Source organism: Hippopotamus amphibius, chromosome 8 (assembly GCF_030028045.1).
Source record: "Hippopotamus amphibius kiboko isolate mHipAmp2 chromosome 8, mHipAmp2.hap2, whole genome shotgun sequence".
In the NCBI taxonomy this organism is placed as follows: Eukaryota; Metazoa; Chordata; class Mammalia; order Artiodactyla; family Hippopotamidae; genus Hippopotamus; species Hippopotamus amphibius.
The window spans coordinates 94,458,150-94,479,313 of NC_080193.1; the positions used below are offsets into that span (position 1 = coordinate 94,458,150).

The window sequence follows — 21,164 nt, forward strand, 5'->3', positions numbered from 1 at the left end:
ATAAATACATAAATAAATGTTTTAAAAATGAAAAAGAAAACTCCACTACTCAGTTGTCTGCAAGTATCAAACCAAGGTTGCGGGTATGAAAGAGTGAAAGATGCATTAATTCAGGAATACATTCATCATAGGCAGAGATCTTGGTCAGATCCTTTGACATTTAGTTAATTGCAACAACTCAGTGAAAATAGTGTTGGCCTGAGTGCCATATATCGCACAGTTTTGAAGACCAAAACTGAACTAAGTGCCTGAGCAGATTCCAAAAGCCTCAGAGCTCTAGAGATAGTGAAATGAAGGGCAGACCAGAGGGAGCAGTCATCAATGGAGACACATTCAATTCATGATCCTCCAGAACACTTGTCATGATAGAACTCTTACGTATGTGGGCCAAGCAATCACCTCCTTTTGGTTTTCAAAAGGGGTGGAGGGAATAAGTCTGAGTAAAATCCCAGAGAAGAAACAGTTGTTAGCTTCCTCTTATAGGAGTAATTGACATTTCTGTTTTAATATAAATGAAAAATGGAAACTACCAAACAGAATGTCTTCACAGCATTTAGACAGTCAAGGTTAAGTTATTTAAACTTTCTGTGGGCACTTTATCACTTGTGCCCAACTAGGTGGGTCTTGCCTTGATACTTTGGCAAGAATTGTAAACAAAATTTCTAGTAATATTTCTTTTTCTAATAGATATGAGAGTAGGTCCGGAGATGGCACATTGAAACTGGAGGAATAAGAAGCTAAAGAAAAATATGTAATCCAATTAAAGGGGATCATTGAAGGTTTTAAAATGTCTAATGTTACTCAGCATTTTTTTATTAACAGCTACAGATAGTTGTTTGCCCACAATAAATAAAGCTAAATATTTTATTAGGCCCAAATCCAATTAGAGAAGTCATAGATTAAATGGTAGATCATCCTCTGCTTCAGATATCTTCAATTAACAGACTGCTTAATGAGTCAATTTAAAGGATTTTAACACACCTAAAGAAATACATTAACATTAGCTACTTTCTCATAAAAAGTTTGTACTTAGAAAAAAGTTTGCACTGCTTTCCATTTTGTCTCACAGTCCTTTCTAATTTCCGCTGGTATAAATCAATTTAGATTTATTAGCTTTATACAAAAGAGCTCCAGTAGGTTTTTAATAATAATTATCATTATCACTGATTAAAGTTATATTGTTCAGGCCAGATGGAGTGCTCTTCCTGTCAGCTAGAATGAGCTTGCATTATGTGGTTATAATGTGTTTGAATCTAAATAAACAGATGGCAGAGTGACAGGATATTATATGCTGGTGATGTCAGCCACAGTGCTTCACAAACAGAATTGCTTTAAATAAACTCCATTGAGGCCAGGATCTTGATACTTTTAAGAGGGTGGCCAGGTTTGAGCTTAAGTGTTATATTAACTTGGAAATAATACTCTTCACTTGCAGAAGAGTAGGCCAGTAGGATGGTCTGAGGTTCAGCCTGAGAAAGGGCTGAATCTGTTCCTTAACTGTGAAAGCATTTAACATACTGGTTTCATTCAGTCAGGCTCATAAGGAGAGACTTACAAACAAAGCTGCCCAAGTTGTAGGAACTTCCAAGAGGAAGAGTTAAAAACTGGGTCAAGGAAAGATGGAAATATTTGATATAACCTTATTCTATAATTTTTACAATGTAGTTAACTGTTAAAATAAACATCTTGAATGGGCATGTACTCATTCACAATTTATATTAGAAAATCAGCAGAAAAGCTTTAATAAGAAGTGTGTTATAGAAAAGCTTTAGTCTTTGATAGAGTTTCATGTTTACTTTTCTCTGAAAATAAGCCCATTTCATAACCTTGTACTCAAAAACATTTGGAGTAAACCTCTGAAACTCAGCAGCAAACTTAAAAGAAAGTCATTGTATCTGATTTCTTCTAGCTAATATTCTTTTGTTGAGATTGTAGGGAATTTCTCTGTGGGACAACTCTATTTGCTGAGGCAAATACCCGTAGTAGTGCCATCGTTAAAAGGAAAATGAAACTACAGGAAATAAAGGATGATATTTGAAAATGAAGGTAGTATCAATAAAACTTTCAGAAGAGGATATAAAATAATGGAAATTAAGCCTTCTAAAAAGAATAGCTGTTTTAAATGCTTGAAATATTTATTTAAAGATGTTGGTTTGCAAATTGGCCCCTTTATGTGAAGGACAAGGAGAGACGGAGGAAAGAGGCAGCCCACTCCAGATTAGTAGATGACAGGTTTAATAAGCAAGGGAACTTATGTATGAGACTTGTCTTGGCAACAGCAGGATGAGTAGATCTCAGCACCTGCCTGCCAGAGCCTTAAAAGTTTATATAGTGATCTTAACTAAATTCAGTCACTTATTCACTCCAGATGGTCTCAACAACACCTTTCTCTCTCCAGGCTATGTCCTTGAAACAGCTGCTAGCATGAGCATAGCTGGAGGGAAATACGTTTCAGGGACAGGGGAGGGGGTGAGGAGCCTCTGATTGCCTGGGATCACCTCACAGGTCAACTGACCATCACAACCTCTTAATGACCTCCTCCACGGGAATATAGCTAATGTTATGTCAGAACTAAAAATGGAATATAACCTTAAAAAATTGTGTATCGTGCTGTATACCTGAAACTTATTAATATTATACATCAATTATACCTGAATAAAAAATTTTTAAAAAGACAATGCAAACTTATCATTACCAAAGGGGAAAAGTGGGGAGAGATAAACTAGGAGTTTGGGATGAAAATACGCATACTACTATATATAAAATAGATATCCAACAAGGACCTACTGTATAGTGCAGGGAACTATACTCAATATCTTGTAACAACCTATAATGGAAGAGAATGTAAAATAAAGAACATATATATATACATATATACATACATACATATGTGTATGTGTATATATATATACACATACACATATATTTGTATAACTGTATCTCTTTGCTGTATTCCTGAAACTAATGTAACATTGTCAAGAAAGTATATTTCAAAAAAATTTTAAAAAGACACAATAGACCTTTGACAAAAAAAGATAATCTAAATTATATATAGAACCTTTTTTCTGACAGTTTATCATATGTTTATAATGTATTCTTGTTTTCATAGACTTCAACTTCTTTTTAACTATTGATTTAATCCCTAATATCTGTCGTTATCAGTAAGATGAACTTTTGAAATTATCTCAAGTAGAATAGATCAATTGAATAAAAATATTCAGTAGTCTAAGTGAAACTTATTTCATGTAAATATTTACTTCTGCTATCTAACATTTACGAATTCATGTATTTCCTTTTCTTATAAAATGATGAGAGGATGTTGAATATCAAGAGATTGTATTTCTGCTTCACATGTATTTGACATTCAGATTTTGCTACTCAAGTGGGCATTTTATGAGCTATGTTTCAACTCTAGGGTGACATAAAAATCCTCATAAAGGAGCAAGAATATTTCCTTTGAGGTCTTAACTCCTAGTCAGAGTGAAAGATTATAATGCACGCGTGCTTTTTCCTGTTTTACAGGTGGACGTTGCCATAAGTCCTGTACTGGCCGATGCTGGGGACCCACAGAAAATCACTGCCAGACTTGTAAGTGTTCATCAGTGAAAAAACATAGGCTTGAAATGGTCAAGTAGTGTTAATAATTGATGCTTTTCACACATATGGTTATCAGAAACATGAAAATGAGCTTTTGCCTCCTTGTGATAGATTTGCTTCTAAGTAAACTGCCTAATTTCATTGCTTTCAAATGAAACATATATATAATTGTTTCTTATATTTCTTTGTGGTTTCTGGATTAATGATAGCAACACAGATGTGGTGATATTAACTATGACTTCAGAGTCTGTACGTCAGAGGAAGGAGGATATCCAAAATGATAATTAACTGAATTTCAGGTTACCTGAATGTCTCAGTACTTTGCCCAAATAGTTACATCACTATTCATTCACTGGAGAAAGAAAAAAGAAAGGAAAAAGGTACTATGTACCCACTCTGTTCTAGTTACAGAGATATAAACTGTGTGAATTATGAATATAGATTCACTATTATGTCACAAAATGTATCTCGCCAGTAGTGTATATTGTTTCTTGTATTAGTCATTAAAATAAGTATGAGGGATGATCATCATTGCTAAGACATTTAAAAACAAAGTATACCAAACATAAAGATAAATATCTAATGTTTTCAGCATCTTTAAAGTCATATAATACTTAAATCAGCACTGAACTTTCACTAATCTTAAGGATAAATGTTTTCTTTAATAAAGAAGTACAAAATGTTCTATATAAATGGTAAAGACTTTTCTTCCTGCTGTAATAACAACAGCTGAAATAATAAATGGAACACAGTGTGGAGGCTATTTGAAATGTATTTCTTTTTTTAGCATAGAAGACATAGAAAATATTATTAAAAATTTGAACATACAAATATTAGATATTGTGGAAATTTGTTATACTGCTCAATGAAAGTGTGGACTTAAATTAACTTATTTAATAGAAACAGTGTCTTATAGCAGCAATGTTTTGACAAGAATTTTAAGCAGGATTCTAAAGTAAGATTAGATTACTGTGTGAAATGCATTCACTGTGATATTGGAGAAATGTTTTAATAGCATCCTACAACATACAGGAGAGCCTCAATCCACCCTTTCCAAACAAAGCATAATCACTCAGCACACAATGTTAATCATCCTGTAATAGATATTGACCCAAGCTAGGCCAATCAGATTCTCTCCCAAGAGGATTTGAAACTTGGGATCCAGAGGTGCTGGTTGCACTACCTCAGAAACATGAACTTGGAGAGAGATTAAACCACATGTATTAATGAGAAGCAAAAATAACCAGTCCTCAGTGATATAGAAGGATAAATCAGCCATGCAGAGGCAAAGGAGAAATGGAGAGAGAAAGTAACAGTTCTTGACAGTTTTTACTTCCTGGTTCTCTGGTCTTCCTGAGGTCCAAATGTTTCTTAAGGTCCCTAAGGACCTTAAGGACCTTAAATGTTCTAGGACACTTAAATTAGTTTGTTACTAGCCACCAAGTGGGGCTGGGAGGGATTCTTGATTAAGAAAATCATCAAGCCATAGCTCACCTTATCAAATCATCAGCCATGCAGTCATTTAATTCACCGAACCTTCCAGTGCAGAAATTAAGCTTACTGTCGTAACATAAAATTGGCTAATGGTCACTGTGCCTACTCCACAGAGTCTATCAAATTTAAATTCAGTAAACATTTACTTGTATCTGATATGTGCAAATCCACACTTTGGAAAAGTATTCATAGGCATAGATCTTTATGGTTTATACAATATTTCCATTTTAAAATTTATTTTCACAATATTCTTGTTAGTTAAAGAGGACAGTTGCCATTAACCGCATTTCACAACCTGGGAAATGAAAGCTGAAGAAATGATTAGGGGAGTTGTTAAATTTACACAGCTGATACCTGGGATTTCAACCTAAGTGTGCTGAATCTAAGGATAATAGTTTCCTCTGTACCATATTGCATAGCAATTTAGTGGGCAAGGACACTGGATTTGTAGTCAGCCAGATGATACAAATCTCAATTGTTTCTACTTTCTATCATGAGAAAGCAATTTAATTTTTCTAAACCTGTTACCATATCTATAAAATGGAGATATTACACTTACCTCAGAGGGTTGCTATTCTGGAATCAAATTCTATACAAAAATATGGTTGAAATCCTTAAATATTTTTGGCATATACTAAGGACCTAATAAATAATAGATAATATTATAATAAACTAAAGGAGATACTCCTAGAAAACTTAATTCAACGTAAATCTTAATGAATGGATGTGGAAGCAAAACTTCTGCAGGCCAGTTCCGCCTTGTGAAGGCTACTGAGATAGATGGTTGGGGAATAAAAAAGCAAAAACCCTGGAGTAAAGTGGAGGCTGCTTACCCTTGACATTTGCTCCCATTCTCTCTCTTCTTGTTTGAGCCACTTGAAAGGTAAATTACACATCCACATTTAAAGAGCCCAACATCCTGAGGCAAAATGTATTTTGGAAGTACTCAAAGATGTACTTATTATAAGACCTGAATTTTAGAAATACGATCAGAAATTTTGAAAATTAGACCTCATGAGAGATTCCAGAGAGATATTAGACCTCCAGACAGTCCATGGAGATGTAAAATCCATGATTAAAACTTTTTCCAAAGAAATGTAAAACTTTCCAGGCTTTCTTTAGATTGCTGATAACCCTTCTGTTAAAATACGTTACCCTTAGGCCCACTTCAGATGCACTTATCTTTGAACTCTGTTTGAACTTTTTAAAATCCAAAAACAGGCTGGGCAAGTTTTTGAAAATATTCTGCTTTTGTTGGCTGCCCATACAAAAGTACGTTTTAGGATCTGAAAGACATGATCTTATATCATTTACAAATGATTTCTTTCCTTATGACTGAAATAAATTCACTGAGGGCTTCTCTGGAGGTATTCAACTTCATGATTTGCCAAGTATTTCCTTATTTTTATGGATAATTACTCTTTGAGACTTTGCATATGTTAGGGAAGAAAGGTAAACTGTTTTAAAGCTCCACACCTTAGCCAAGGAAACTGACGTTAAGAATACATTTCATTCACCACATTATATCAGTGCTGGCATCCTTCCACAGGTGTTTCCTCCTAAAACAGCACATATACCAGGAATGATCCTCCGTGTCGCTAGCTGGTGAGAAGTCACCGTAAAGACAAATGATTCAGGCTCTAGGAGAACAAGTCCATGATAATGAATGACTTGCTAGGATGAAATGAGGCAGAGTGATGATCAGAGTGAAAACATCTCTTAACAGAAATTTGGGAAAGCAAAAATGCTGTTGACGATGATGGTTAGGTTGAGGGCAGGTCTGTAGGGATCAGAAGTTTTAAAAAGAAGAAATGAGGAAGAGGTTTGGGGCTTTGGTTTTAAAAGATTTCATGAAATGGAAAGAGAGTGTGAATAAATTGACAGCTTACTATTGTAGGGGAGCAAAATTTACCACCCTAAAATGTGTCTCTTTGGCATGAGGATTCATGTAGGCTGGTTATTTCTAAGGCCTGAAAGACTCAGAAAGAACCTTTGACCTTCCCCCTGATTGCCCAGAAAAGTGTAGATAGAGGACCTGTTCCAGGAAGGGAACTATCACCACAGGTAACTATGGCATGAACTAGGTGTGGTTGATGAGGAGGAACTTTGCAAAGCCTGTCTTCAGATTCCTCTCTGGGTCCTAGTGTCCCTGCATAACCCAGCCAACATTTGTGTATCAAACATTTGCTTTTCTCTCTTCATGTCAATTGGCTTCATCCCCTTTGAAGTCCCAGACCACTTTCCCCAACATCCTTTTTTGTCTTTAGCTGAAGATGGTATTTAAGGTAAGAGTTTTGCCCATTTTGGCGAATTACTCAGTTTTGTTGGATTTCTCCCATGTATATGTGTTATTAAATGTTTGTTTGTTTTTCTCTTTTTAATCTGTCTCATCTCAATATAATTCGTAGGCCAGCCAGAAGACTGTGGAAGGGTAGAGGAACATTTTTCTCCCCAACACTATGGACAGTGGTTCACCATGCATACCTATAAAAACTTTAAATTTTTAGTGAAATTTAGTAACATGTTGCAGCTTCTTTTGTGTATTGGTTTGATTGCTCCAGTCAGCTCTGATTGCATGTTGAATAATGTAAGTGTGTCATGTTCCTCTGTCACACTTAGTAATATTCGGACTAGAATCTCTGGGGCCAGCAGCTATTTTTGAAATGTTTTTTTTTCGAAAATGTTCTAAAAATTAAAATATTTTTCTAAACAAATTCCAAAAAAAATTAGACAACCTAAAGAATTTTATAAATATTAAAGCAAGTAAATTGTGCTGGTAGAATCTAGCCAGGTGTTCCATTCTTACTGTTTTACTCATGAGTCTGCTTTTCTAAAGTAACTTAAATTCATTCTTTTTAAATCCTTTTTGATGTTAGAGCATCATGACCCTGTAAACCTAACAGAAATATTTCTCACATAGTTGCGAAAGGTCAAAATAGAACTTACGAAGGACTACTGTGGGCCTGCATTTTACATGGAGCTGTGACTCAGACTTGAAAGTGCTTTTAAGCTAAGTTAAATCGTGGCCGCATTGCTTCACAGCACAGCTTAAGTAAATTGATTCAGTGGATTAATGTACTCATGTCAGGGGAGACAAACTTATCTGCTGTGTGAAGTCTGAAGCTTATGGTAGTATTATTTAGCAGGCTTACTGGTAAGAATGACAACTCTCTCTATTCATAAGAACTGAGTCCTAAGGTTTTGAGCCGGTAGGTTTAGGTGTGAGAGAGACTAAGCTTTAAGAAATAAATAATAATGATTAAAGGAACAAAGTTATCTCTGTCCCTGCAAGATATATGAAGCACACTTATCTCATTTAAAATAGATACTGCATGTCCTTTTTTATCTTTAAGCACAATATCAGGCCAGCTTTCTCCAGCCTCCTATTATTGGCCTGGGTGGTTGTTTCATATTACACATTCCTTTTGTCATCTCAGTTAGGAACTGCATTTTAGAGGATGAGGGGAGCATGTATCAAAATACTACAGTTTGATTCCCCCAACCTTATACATTTGCATCAAAGTAGTTATAATCGTTTTTAACTGCTGGTTGTATAACTAAAATTTTCTCAGCTGATTACCGCTCAATATATTCTTCAGTCTTCTAGTTGCTTTATAAGTGACATTTCTTGCTTAGAAACTAATTGAAAAATGTAAGTGCACTTGACAGTAATTTGTTTGTTAAACCAAAATATCACACCACCAAAAAAATTAATGAGGGAATGCCTGTTTCAGCTACTGAAATGAACAGACATCTTCTGACCATTGAAATGTTCATTAAATTTATTTAAGCAAAGGCATTATTTTAACCAAAGGAAAACTTCTGGGGAAATTTATCCTTTACTTCTACAGTATTCTTCCTAGATAGGTTATCTTAAAATATATTTTTTTAATTGAAAATAAAGTAGCATTGAAATTAATACAAGAAAAGTATTTGTTCTGTTGTAGATAATTGTGAATGGTGGGTGTTATTATATTGGCAAAGTAAAAACTCGTTTCAAACAACACTGTTATTTACTGTTTCTATACAGACATTATGGAACATGCTGGGAAAAATTAGAAATTATTTAGCATTTTTCATATTAATTTATTATGCTTGTGCACACAGAAAATTACTTTCAGTAGCTGCAATATGTTAAAACTTTCAGTTTACTAATAGGAAAAAAATTGTTCTGGCATATGGATTCTATTCAGTTCTAGGGCAAAGTTTAGAAATATCTGTATCTATATCTACTTTTATTCATTGTAAAATATGTCTGGAACATCTTTGAAGTGCATATTAAAATCTAAGAAAATAATTATATATTTTTGTTCCTCAAAATTTCAGCAAGAAAATGTAGCAACTCGGAACTAAATTGTACTTTTTTCCGTGAAATTTCAAAAAGTTTCCTGTAGATCATAAAACCAAAATGACAAATTATGAAAATAATAGGCTAATTATACTCACATACATGTATACACACACAGTTTGTCAAAAGTGTAATTGTATTTACAATCTTTGTGGAAGAAACCCTGTTTAAAAAGAAGGTGCCGATGTAGTAAATGTCCACTTAGGGCCGAGAAAAGCAAGTGGGAGCTGATGGGGAAAAGAGAAAGCACTGAGCCAGCAAGCTCGATCAATCAGGATAGCAGTGAGCATTTGTTAAAAGCCAGCATCTTTAATTAGAACCCTTGTATTTTACTAATAACTTTGCCTATCCATAAGCGTTCTTATTGATTTCAGTTATTTCCTTTTCCTTTTTTTTGGATTTTTAGTTTCCGGAGATATTGTAAAATTAAGGGAAGCACCACAATAGACTGATTATTTGCATACATTTCTAGAATGATGCCCATCTAAAATATTTCCAAAAGTAACCCAATAATTTACTTGTGGAAAAATGAGAGAAAAATCTCTCCTAATATGCTATTCATTTTGATATAAGTTGATAATATTTGTAATTTGATTATCTTTCTCAAAGATTTAAAGAAAGGAATGTTCATTTTAACTGTAGGAGATACAGTTATTTGAAATGCTCTGTATAATACAGTTTAATGTGATTCAAGAAATATAGTTTAATTCCAAGCTAAAGGCTCAAGGGGTATAAGGGAAGTATATAAAATTGTGCCTGTTCTCTGGAAATGCTCTGGGTACAAAACACAACCGAGGAATATTTGAAAAGGTCAAAAAGAATACTGAACTGAGGGCATCAGGAGACTAGAGATGTAGTCCTAACTTTAAACTAACTCAATTTCAAGCACTTCAGTTTCCTTAAATTCCCTCCTCTACAAAATGAAAAGTTTGAAAAAGATGATTTTTGTTCATGCTTTCTTACATGGTTAGGATATTTGCATGTGTGGTTTTGTGTGTGTGTTTATTAGCCATAGATACAGATGATAGAGGCATAGTCATAGAAACAGATTTATGTACAGATAGTTTGGGGGAATTATTTTGTGTCAGTTTAGCCTATTGATAGTGATACTGTCTACTAGGAATGCCTGAGGTACTCATCTGGGCCCCTACTACTTGAGGCGAGCCCCTACAGACATTTTCTGGACTAGAGTCAACATCGTGGCTGGACCAGTCCTGTGGTTCTTATTATGATTGCAAGACACACCTCAGCAACAACTATCAGGGAACTTTTAAAAAGCAAGGTTTATTATTCACAGGTCTTAGAGGTATGGCAGGCTCAATGGCTACATGGTGAGGTCCCATGTAGAGAGAAAGACAAAGTATGCACCTGGCACTCTGTCTTTATTGCAGTTGAGAGTGGGGTACCTAGGGTTTCACAGGTTCACTCTTTATTGGCAAACAAGATATAAGAGCAGGAATTCAGGTGTGGGAATGGAAAAAGTGGGGTCACTTAAAATATTAGTTATCTAGGTTACCTAGAGCTTTCTAAAACAGGAACTTCTTGAGTGGGGGCAGTCTGGCTTCTTATCTAGGTGTTTTACTAGCAGCTGTGTCATATAGCTGGCAATCTGTTAATTTGAGATGGGTGTCTTTGAAATGGATGCCCTGAAAATCAAAAGCTTAAATGTCAGAAATTTACGCCACAGAAATGCAAACTGTGGGTTGGGTAGAAGCAGGTAACCTAGCAATGAGATCACATTTGAAGGATTATTGAGAGGACATTGAGAAGAAAAGTCAGAAATATCTGAAAATTTTACACTTAGAAGAATTTTGTTATTATGGTAGTAATGACAATTTATTCTGAATGTTTCGCAGCAAGAGTTGACTGTCATTAGAGTAACTATCTTTGACTATAAAGAAGATTTCAGAATTATCTACATGTGATATGAGAGTGTCCTTTGATGAATAGAGCACTCGTAGTCACTGTTTGCTACAGGAATGGAAAAAAGAGGCCTGAGATGTCATGCTCAGAAAAGCAAGCACTTGCATACCATTCTCATGGTTAGGGAGCTGGGCAAGTCTGGAGAAAAATATCCTCCTTAGAGTTCTGCCTTGCATTAGAGATGCATCATCTATTTATTGACCTAATTGGTTCAGCTGCAGGAAGAATTAAGTAAGTGGCATGGGGATGAGGAAGAAGGGAACATTGGATACTCGTCAATTGTGTTTATGTCAAATAACATTTTTACTCGTTATATTAGAATAGATGTGAACTCCATAAATATCAGACATATTCCATTTCTCAAGCCAATATCAAATTTATACATTAAATTTGGCAATTTATAATGGTATCATGGCTATTTCTCTCCATTAACATGGACATTTTCAAGAGAAATAGTCACTACATTAATTTATGGTGAAGTTATAAAAGACAGACCCAAAACATAATTTTCACATATTACTACCTCACTGATGATGGTTATTTTTGGTTTATCCAAAGTCCTTTTGCCCATGAAGTTTGTTTTAATGGACCTGCTAGAGCATTATGACTAAAAGACTAACTCAGGCTTTGATCTGATTTGAATGCTTCTTGGACTCAAATAACTGTTACCCAGGAAGATTATTTTTCTTTACAATGAGGATGTTGCATGTATTTAAGATTTATTTAATTTCATTGACTAAGGGAGGGGTGGAGATGAGAGAGAAAGACAGACTCTGACACTTACAGGTAATTACGGATAATTTAAAATAAAAATCAAACCACAGTATTTTACCAAGATGTAACAGAAAACTTAAATGAATGAAGAATTACCACATTCCAAGATAAAATGTCAGTTCTTCTAAAATTAAGCTATACATTTAACCATCTTCAATCAATTCCCAAAGTTTCAGTTTTTATTTGTTTATTTATTTATTTACTTATTTATTTATTTGGCTGCATTGGGTCTTTGTTGTTGAGCACGGGCTCTCTCTAGTTGTGGTGAGCAGGGGATACTCTTCGCTGCAGTGCGAGGGTTTCTCATTGCAATGCCTTCTCTTGTGGAGCACAGGCTCTCGGCGTGCAGGCTTCAGTAATTGTGGCACGTGAGCTCAATAATTGTGGCTAGCAGGCTCTAGAGGGCAGGCTCAGCAGCTGTGGCACAAGGGCTTAGTTGTTCCATGGCGTGTGGAATCTTCCCTGCCTGGGGATCAAACCCATGTCCCCTGCATTGGCAAGGGGATTCTTAACCACTGCGCCACCAGGGAAGCCTTCGTTTTGTTCTGAATAGAACAAAATAGTCTATTCCTGGAAAATACATTTAATAAAACAGCCAGACATTTAAAAGACATTTAAAAGGAAGAGCTATGTGGAACAACTTTCCCCAAGTATTAAAATGTTAAAAAGTAGTAAGTATTAAAACAGTATGGTATTAGTTCAGAATGGAATTGGCTAAGTGGAATCGAACAGAAAGTTCAGATGGAGTCTAAAGTCTTTATAGTAATTTGTTTTTTATAAAATTAGCATTTTTAATGGAAAATGTATAGATTATTCAATAGTGTTGTAATAAATGGTTCACAATATAGAAAAAATAAAGTTAGATCCCCACCTTAAAACAAGACATGAGATGAATTGTACATTAAACATTTAAAAGACATTAGACAGACTATAGATTATAGATGGATTGTAGACTAAGGGTTTGAAAAGCATGAAATAGATTGTACACAAAAAGTTAAAAAAGCATGAAATAACTGAAAGTACTAAAAAAAAGTAATTAAAAGCTATGGCATGATGATGGTTTTTTTAAACATGACATAAAAGGTAGCAATTTTAAAAGAGGAAAAGACTATTTTAATTACATTATAGTGTTCTGTATTTTTAAAACAAAATATTTTAATAAAATTTAGAAGAATTAAAAATTTACACAAGAAATTTGTAACAATGTTTTTCTTCACATAATCAATTGATTAAATGTTTTAAAAATGAATCATTTTCATAATTAGATTGTCAAAGTTAAAAAGAATGATCATTCTATGTGAGGATTAAAAATATGCAGACAGGGGCTTCCTAGGTGGCACAGTGGTTAGGAATCCGCCTGCCAATGCAGAGGTCACGGGTTCGATCCCAGCTCCAGGAAGATCCCACATGCCGCGGAGCAACTAAGCCCGTGTGCCAAAAAAAAAAAACATAAATTAAAAAAAAAAAAAAATATGCAGACAGAAGCAATCTCAGTTACTGTCTTGAATGACTTTTGGTTGTGTATTTTGTGCTCTCTTAACTGTGACACTACCATGGAGCTATAATAGGGATGTCAACATATAGACACCCCCAAATTGACATTGGTTATTGCTGTGGTAAGAAAATATTTTTTTTGTTTTGCATATTTATAGTGATATATTTCTCTAAAAACATGTATTGCTTATGTAATTTCAGAATTTTAAAAAAGGGGAGAACAAAAAAAATTATACTCTTTATTATGACTCTTTTTGTAGTTTTTGGGAATGTCCAAAGTTTTGTCTATATCAGATAGGTGATAATTTCTTCATGATATGTTAAGAATGCATAAAAGCTTTAGATATCTCTAGATATATTATTTTCTATAAAAATGTTTACTTGAAGAGAATCCCAAATGTTGTTTCATATAGGCCCACAGTTTAACACACTGCCATGTAGGACAAATTCAGACTTAACTACCCCAAATTTTCATTATGACGATGGGAATAAAGAACATGAATTTCTGGGACTCACCAGTCTCAATGGTACAACTCTGGGGGGAATGCATTGTGACAGGCACTGTTGTGCAATGATTTTCCATAGCCTCTGGGATCATGAAACCTCAGAAAAAGAAAATTTCACCTCCAGTGGCTTTACGTTCCTGAATTCATTAGAAGGCCAATTTGCTGCACATATATAAAAGAAGCACTAAGATGAGTTCCCTAATTTTCTATTTTGACCTTTGTCCATGCGATTGAATAGTGCTCTCCAACCACTGGATTGTAAAGTCGCTTTCGTGGACCCTGACCAACATTAAATTTTTATTGAAATAGAATCGATTAGAATAAAATAAACTAGATTACAATAGAATAGAATAGAAAAGACAGTATCAAAATGCTTTTCACATAATTAGGGTCACTATAATGCCATAAAACTTTTCATCATGGATATGTGTACTGAGCCATGATATAAAATGTTTGTACTGTAAATTGTGATTTTAAAAAAAAGTTGGAAAAATACTGAAAAGGAGCATCATGTAACTTTTCGGTAGGTGTGATTATCCTTTTAAAAAAATAGACTGAAGCATATATTCTATGAGAATAAAAGTAATATTTTGAAAACATTCTTTTGTATATGCTTGAAGCATGTGTTTTTGGGGTAACTTTTTAGGCAGTTCCATATTAAAATTCTTTGTTACTATTGCGACGTGGACTTGAATGTTGGCCCTATCTGGACCTCAGTTTTCTCCTCTGTAAAATCAGTAGTTTAAATTCAATCATATATAAGGGTCTACAAAATGCTAAATATAAAATAATCTTATTTCTATGGCTTTTGCTATAAGTTTGAAAAGTATTTGAATAATATCTTAGTCTTCATTACTCATCATTCATAATTGTGTTTTTACTTAAAATGAGTCTAGAAGAAAGTATATTTCAAGTGTGTAAAGCAGTTATGTGTAGATCATTTTAGTTATTCAGTGTTGTATTTTAAATAGTTTCTGAAACTGTGTTCCTCCTACCCTCACCCCCTTTGGTCTTTAGATTCCTATTGTTTGTGACTCGTTAATGTAAACATATTAAGAAAGGTATATACGAGTCTGAAAATTAATTTAAAACCCTACTTTATAGTAAACTACGTGACCTAGGATAAGCTAGTTAAATATTTTTTAAATGTTAATCTCTTCATCTGTAACACTGGGATAATTAACTTGCTCTCCCAAATGCATAGATTATTTCATATTGTAGTTTTTTAAGAAAAATGTGTGTGATACTCAGATGTACAGAATTAAAAGTAATAATGTATCCCCATCAAAGAGCACCATTCCCCCAACCTATATTTTTCCATAAAGTGATTACTTTCTGGTAATGTTTGGTATATATATGTACGTTCATGTGTATATTTATTCACATAAGTGTATATAAATTCTAGGATTTTGTTTTGCAAAAATAAGTACCCTATATCTACTTTTCTATCACTTTTATTTAATCATAATTATATTTTCAAAGTCCTTTCATTTCAGCAGATAGATATTAACTTCATTCTTCATTTAGTGCTGCAGGAGTTTCCCAAGTTCTGCATGAACTGTAATTTACTTAACAAAGTCTTGATTAGTGGGCATTAGGTTACATTGTATTAGTCTCAGTTACAACCAGTGAGCATTTTAAATACATATTTGTCCATATGTGCACATTTTTCTATGTCAGATTTCAAGAAATAAAACTGCTTGTTCACATGTGAATTTACATACCCAAATTTGTTAGTGACAAATTACTCTTCAAAAATCTTGTATCAATTTTGATACATACCAATAGTTTGTCCAATCTTTAACCTTCATGAAAACTAGATTTTTTTGGTTTAAGAATTATGTACACAACATTTCCTTGATTTAATTTATAGTTTCTGGATTATAGTTGAAGTTGAACATATTTTTTACATAATTATTGAGCATTTCTAATGTGTTTTTGCTTAAACTTTGTATTCATAGTCTTTGCTCAATTTTTCCACAGTATTTTGATTTGAGAGAATTCTTCATATATAATCAAGATGAATCCTTATGTATTATAAATATTGCAAATACTTACATTGTCTCCAGAGAGTAACAAATGTGGAAACCTCAAAGTGCTATACAAATCATTAAGGTAGTTTCCAGCTTACTGTGTGTCAGGATCTACTTCTCCCAAAGAAGGTTTATCTGCATAGTGTTATTTTTGGCTGTATGTCTATATTTATATCTATATCTATCTATATCTATACCTATTCCTATATCTATATCTATCTCTCTCTATATCTGTATGATCTATATACCTGTCATCTATCTATGTGCCATTCATCTCTATATAGCTGTCTATGTCTATGTTTGTATCACCTGTATTATCTCAATATCTCTATCTCTATATCTATATATGTATGTACATTATTGGTTTATATTATTGTGTAAGTGAATGTTAATAATGCACAGTATCCTTGAAACTCTTTGATGTTTTTATCTCCATAGATTGTTTGCATACGTGCTTATGTGTGACTATTCTCAAATATTTATTCATGCTTTTAAAGTGCCAGGTACTGTGCTAAGGTTTGAAGATAAAAAGTGAATACAAATTGGTTTGTGCCTCCAAGATTTTGTATTCATCATGTAGTTGGTCACAGAAGTACCCAATTAAAACATAATAGGATTAGGAATGTAATAGAAATCTGTATGCTGTGAAATGAGATCATCAAAAATGAAGTTTGAGAGGGGTACTAGGTAAGGGGTCCTAGGTAAGGGATTCAGTGAAGAGTTAACAAAGGGACTTCTATTGACCTGACCCTTGAAGTATGTGTAGACATCAGATAGACAGAGAAGGAGTTTAGAACATGCAAAAAATCAGGATGAAAAGAAGACAATTTAAGAAATAGACAGTCGAGTTTGTAATGAGGCTTGGTAACCAACCAGTTTGGCCGGGAGGGAGAAAAGAGAAGAAATTTGAGACTGGTTTCCAAGTTAGAAGTTGGATCAATTAAATCAATGATGGCAGTTGTCACTGAGATCGAGATATAGGCAGAGATTAGTACTGTGGCTGGATTAAGGATGGAAATAAAAGCTTAGTTATGTCCTTTATGAGTCAGATATTTTTTATTCATCCAAGTAGAAGTGCATAAGAATTATCAGTTACTAATTGGAAACTAAGGTGAGATATTTAGAGATACTGTAAAAAGGGGGCTGGAGGTAGATATTTGAGATATATCAGAAAACATGTATTATAATTGTTGAAAAATGCTTGACTCTCCTAGGGTAATGAAGAGCATGAGGTAAAAGGAAGATTATTTTTAAAATTTATCTTAAATATGAGAGTCTCAGCTATTGGCCATGAAGAATTGGCCAGTAAAGAAAGAAGCTGATTATAGATGAGAGAATATAAATAATTTACAGCAAAAATTTGGACTTGAACATTGATGGGCTGGATAACCTAGAGCTCAGGAACAGCCTAAAACAGGAAAAGAACATCCTTTCATCTGAGACAGAAACAATGTGAATGAGTGTGGATTTGGATGAAAAAAAAATGACATCAGAAGGGAGAATATTGATTTAGCTGAGGATAACTACTTTACAGTTTTCTAGGGCTATTAAATGTAGTATTTCACCTTGCATTTGACTATCATTTGGTATTTTAATTTCTAAATTGGATATGAATTAATTTTTAGATATGGGCTGTGCTGTGATATTAAGAAACTAGATATTGCCTCCCCTGATGAGATAGTGCTCTCTCTTAGAGATGTATAGACATTATTTTGGATTTGTCCATAAGCAAATCGATTTATCTGGATTTTAATTTCCTCTTAAAATGAGAATTTTAGACCAGTATCATTCATTAGTTCAATATTTGTTCATTGCTTACCTGATAAGAATCTATCTTTTCCATTTTCATATTTTCTGGTTATTTTTATCACAAAGTTGCCAATTTTTTTTTGCCAATTTCAGAAGGAAGCTCATCCAGATATATACTGGGTAGGAGAGATTATTTTTATTCCCATCTATTGATATTTTGGATAGGGTAATTCAAGAAAGTTGAATGCCAACTTTTCCTCATTTTTTTGGTTTGTAACATGTCTATGATATGATAATTCCATTTTTTAACCGCTGTATTTCCAGTATATCATTTATTTGTGTATTCTAAGGTGTAGCCATCAATTCTAATATAAAAGTATATTTTAAATACTCTATATGACTTCATTATGCCGATTCATACACTTCCCTTATTATCTTGGAATCTACATATATAGTCATGGAAAGATTATGCAGAAACTCACACTCACCCTCAAGAGTACTTTTATACTTCATGTAATAGGGCAATATTCTTTTTGTTTTTTGCTTTCTGTTTTGGTGTTTTGTTTTGTTTTGTTTTTCTCCTGCCTCAGAAACTTTGCTGATGTTAACAGCCTATTAATAAGGGAGAATTTCCCTGGTGGCCAAGAGTGTAGCTTAAAATCAGCTTTAAGGTCCCTTAATGAATCACTGAGCATGTCTTTTAAAAATAGATTGAGTAAAACTTCATTAAATAAGTGAATAAAGCAGCTGTTGATGAAGAATGGATTAGACAAGATTTCCTTCCTATTTGACATAAGTAACAATATTATCATGTCATAGTCCTTGGGTCACCAGGGATTTATCTGGGACAAGGGTCAAACCTGATTAGTAACTGCCAAATCTAGGCATACTTTTACTAACTGACTCAGAATGACAGTTTCAGTAAGGGCTTTGCAGGTATTTGCCATGTTTTTCAGGTGAACTCCAGCAGTTATTGCATAAAAGATTAAACCATTATGATACCTGTAGGGGTGGTATATACCTTATGGTTTGGTTGGTCAGTTCCTTTGGAGTAGCTATCACCAGACTAATTAGAAATAAAAGATAATGTTACATTTACTTCTGTGATGTGAAAACAGGTATAACTGTGGTAGTTTAGGAACCCTAGATACGTTTTTATAATTCTACTTTGCTAAGTTCAATTATTTTAAAAAATTAAATATATTCTCTGAGAGCCTTTTTCAGTACATTAGGCCTTATGTTGTTGGTTAAAATAATTGATAAAATAGTAAATTATTAAAATTCAAAATTCCTTCCCTGTCCAGATCAGGGTCTAGTCTTTATGTATCCTGAGTCCTGGCTCTGTATGGCAAAAATTACTGTCAGTTATTCCATCATCCAGTGTGAGATAGGAAGCAGCAGTCCAGTATAAGACCCATTTCCATCTCTGCCTTCTCATCTAAATAAATGCTTTACCCTTGCTGCAGTAGCCACACAATAAGAAGAGAGTACCTTAGAGCAGAGTTTTTGAAATATTGGTTTATAAAGTCTACTTCTGAAAACCTTGGGGCTCCTAATAGAAAAATGAATTTTCTGGCTCCTTCCCTAGACTTGTAAAATCAGAAAGTAGAAAGAGGACCAGGCATCTTAATTTTAAATCTTTATATGTGATTCTTACAGTCTATCTGTCACTGAACACACAGATGTGTCCAATTATTCTTCCCTGGGAAAATTAATAGTGGTGTATAGTTTAGTGTTAGTCTCTTTAAACCTGATTTTCTACACATTTCAGCATGCTCTAGAAGGAATATTCTTGGATGGTCTGTGAGCTTTATTTGCTTCATTTAAAGTCTATTCTGATGATAGTAGCTTTCTAGAAGCATATAATACAACCCAAAGTGTTCATTGTTTTCGGAAGGGGGTCACAATTTCACCATTCATAGGAATAAATATTGGATTGTAGAACTAGAGGGTACCTCTAGAGAGAATTCCATCAAGCCTGCTGTCTTTAATTAAGTTGAGGTCTAAAGCATTCAGAAGAGATTTCCCTTAAATACTGACAAATAAAGACTCAAGAAGCCCATTCAGTGGCTCATTACAGTGTTTTTATCACTCTAATGGTCAATAAATTCTTCTTCGCATCCAACCCAAATCACCTCTGCTTTAACTCAAGCATTTTTCTTCTTGTTTAACCCTCCAAGTTTGTAACTGAAAACAGCCTAACACTAAAACCATTCCATTGAAGTACCATCTATTTAATGGACACAATGTGTTTCACAGACACAGTTTGTTGAAATTTGGTCAATAAACAGAGGTAATCTAGGCAGCATAGAGGTGCAGGTCATTGAATGCTAATTGAAATAGAATGAAATAAAAATAAAATGAACATGCTTTAAAATGTACTTAGCAATGTAACTGCCCAGGATATGTGTCATGTAGACAGCTGCTGGGTGAGAGAAAGGAACAGTTTTCTGACTATCTCTTATCTGAAATTTTTGCCTTCAGAATTAGCCAAGCAATATTTCTGTTCCCACTTTAGGTCTTTTTCTTCCCAAATTTTCCTACCTGCTTGCACATCAATTGTGTTTGCTTAATCTCCCAGTTAGTGATAGAGGGCTTAAAAACACCAACAGGAAATTAAAGGAAGAGGACAATCAGTGTGATTAAATTTCAGACAAAGAAATATCAGTCAGTCAATCAATCAAATGGTGGAAATAACCTAGAGTTTTTCCCATTTTCACTGGATAGAATATTGGTTCTCAGCTCTAGACTGCATATTGGAAATCACCTGGGGAGCTTATTAAAAGTATCAAATCCTAGAACATGGCAGGTAATTTTGATTTAATAGGAATTAGGTGATTCCCAGGCATTTTTTTTTAAAGTACTCTATATCCTGCTACTCCAAATGAGGTCTGTGGACTAGTAGGCAGTTACATAACCTGGGAGCTTATTAGAATGGACAATCTGGGGCCGCACTGATTATCAACTAAATAGAAGTGCAGAGAAGCAGAAGGCACTGGGGGTGCGAAGATGAAGGAGATGATGAAGGAGGAATGGATAGGGGAGGAGGAGAAAAGGTGTGGGGTGTAAAAATGTGGGAAGAAAACATTTAAAAAGACTTTGCCTAAATTTACCTCTTTAATTTTTTTCATGGGCAGAGATACTTTTGTTTAGTCACTGTGATGTCAGTGCTCTGTTTTGCATCATTTATGAATGTTCATTGTCCTTTTTGTAACTCATAAGAAGTAACAGTAGGACTTCCTAGGT

General features: G+C 34.1%; 1 protein-coding gene across 1 annotated transcript in view; it reads left to right on the plus strand.

The window, feature by feature from the left end:
* ERBB4 (erb-b2 receptor tyrosine kinase 4) overlaps positions 1-21,164 on the plus strand; it is a 1,095,516-nt gene that overhangs the window by 767,511 nt on the left and 306,841 nt on the right. The window contains exon 5 of the mRNA XM_057744756.1: positions 3,523-3,588. Coding sequence (XP_057600739.1) covers positions 3,523-3,588 — 66 coding nt within the window. The remainder of the gene's footprint in view (positions 1-3,522; positions 3,589-21,164) is intronic.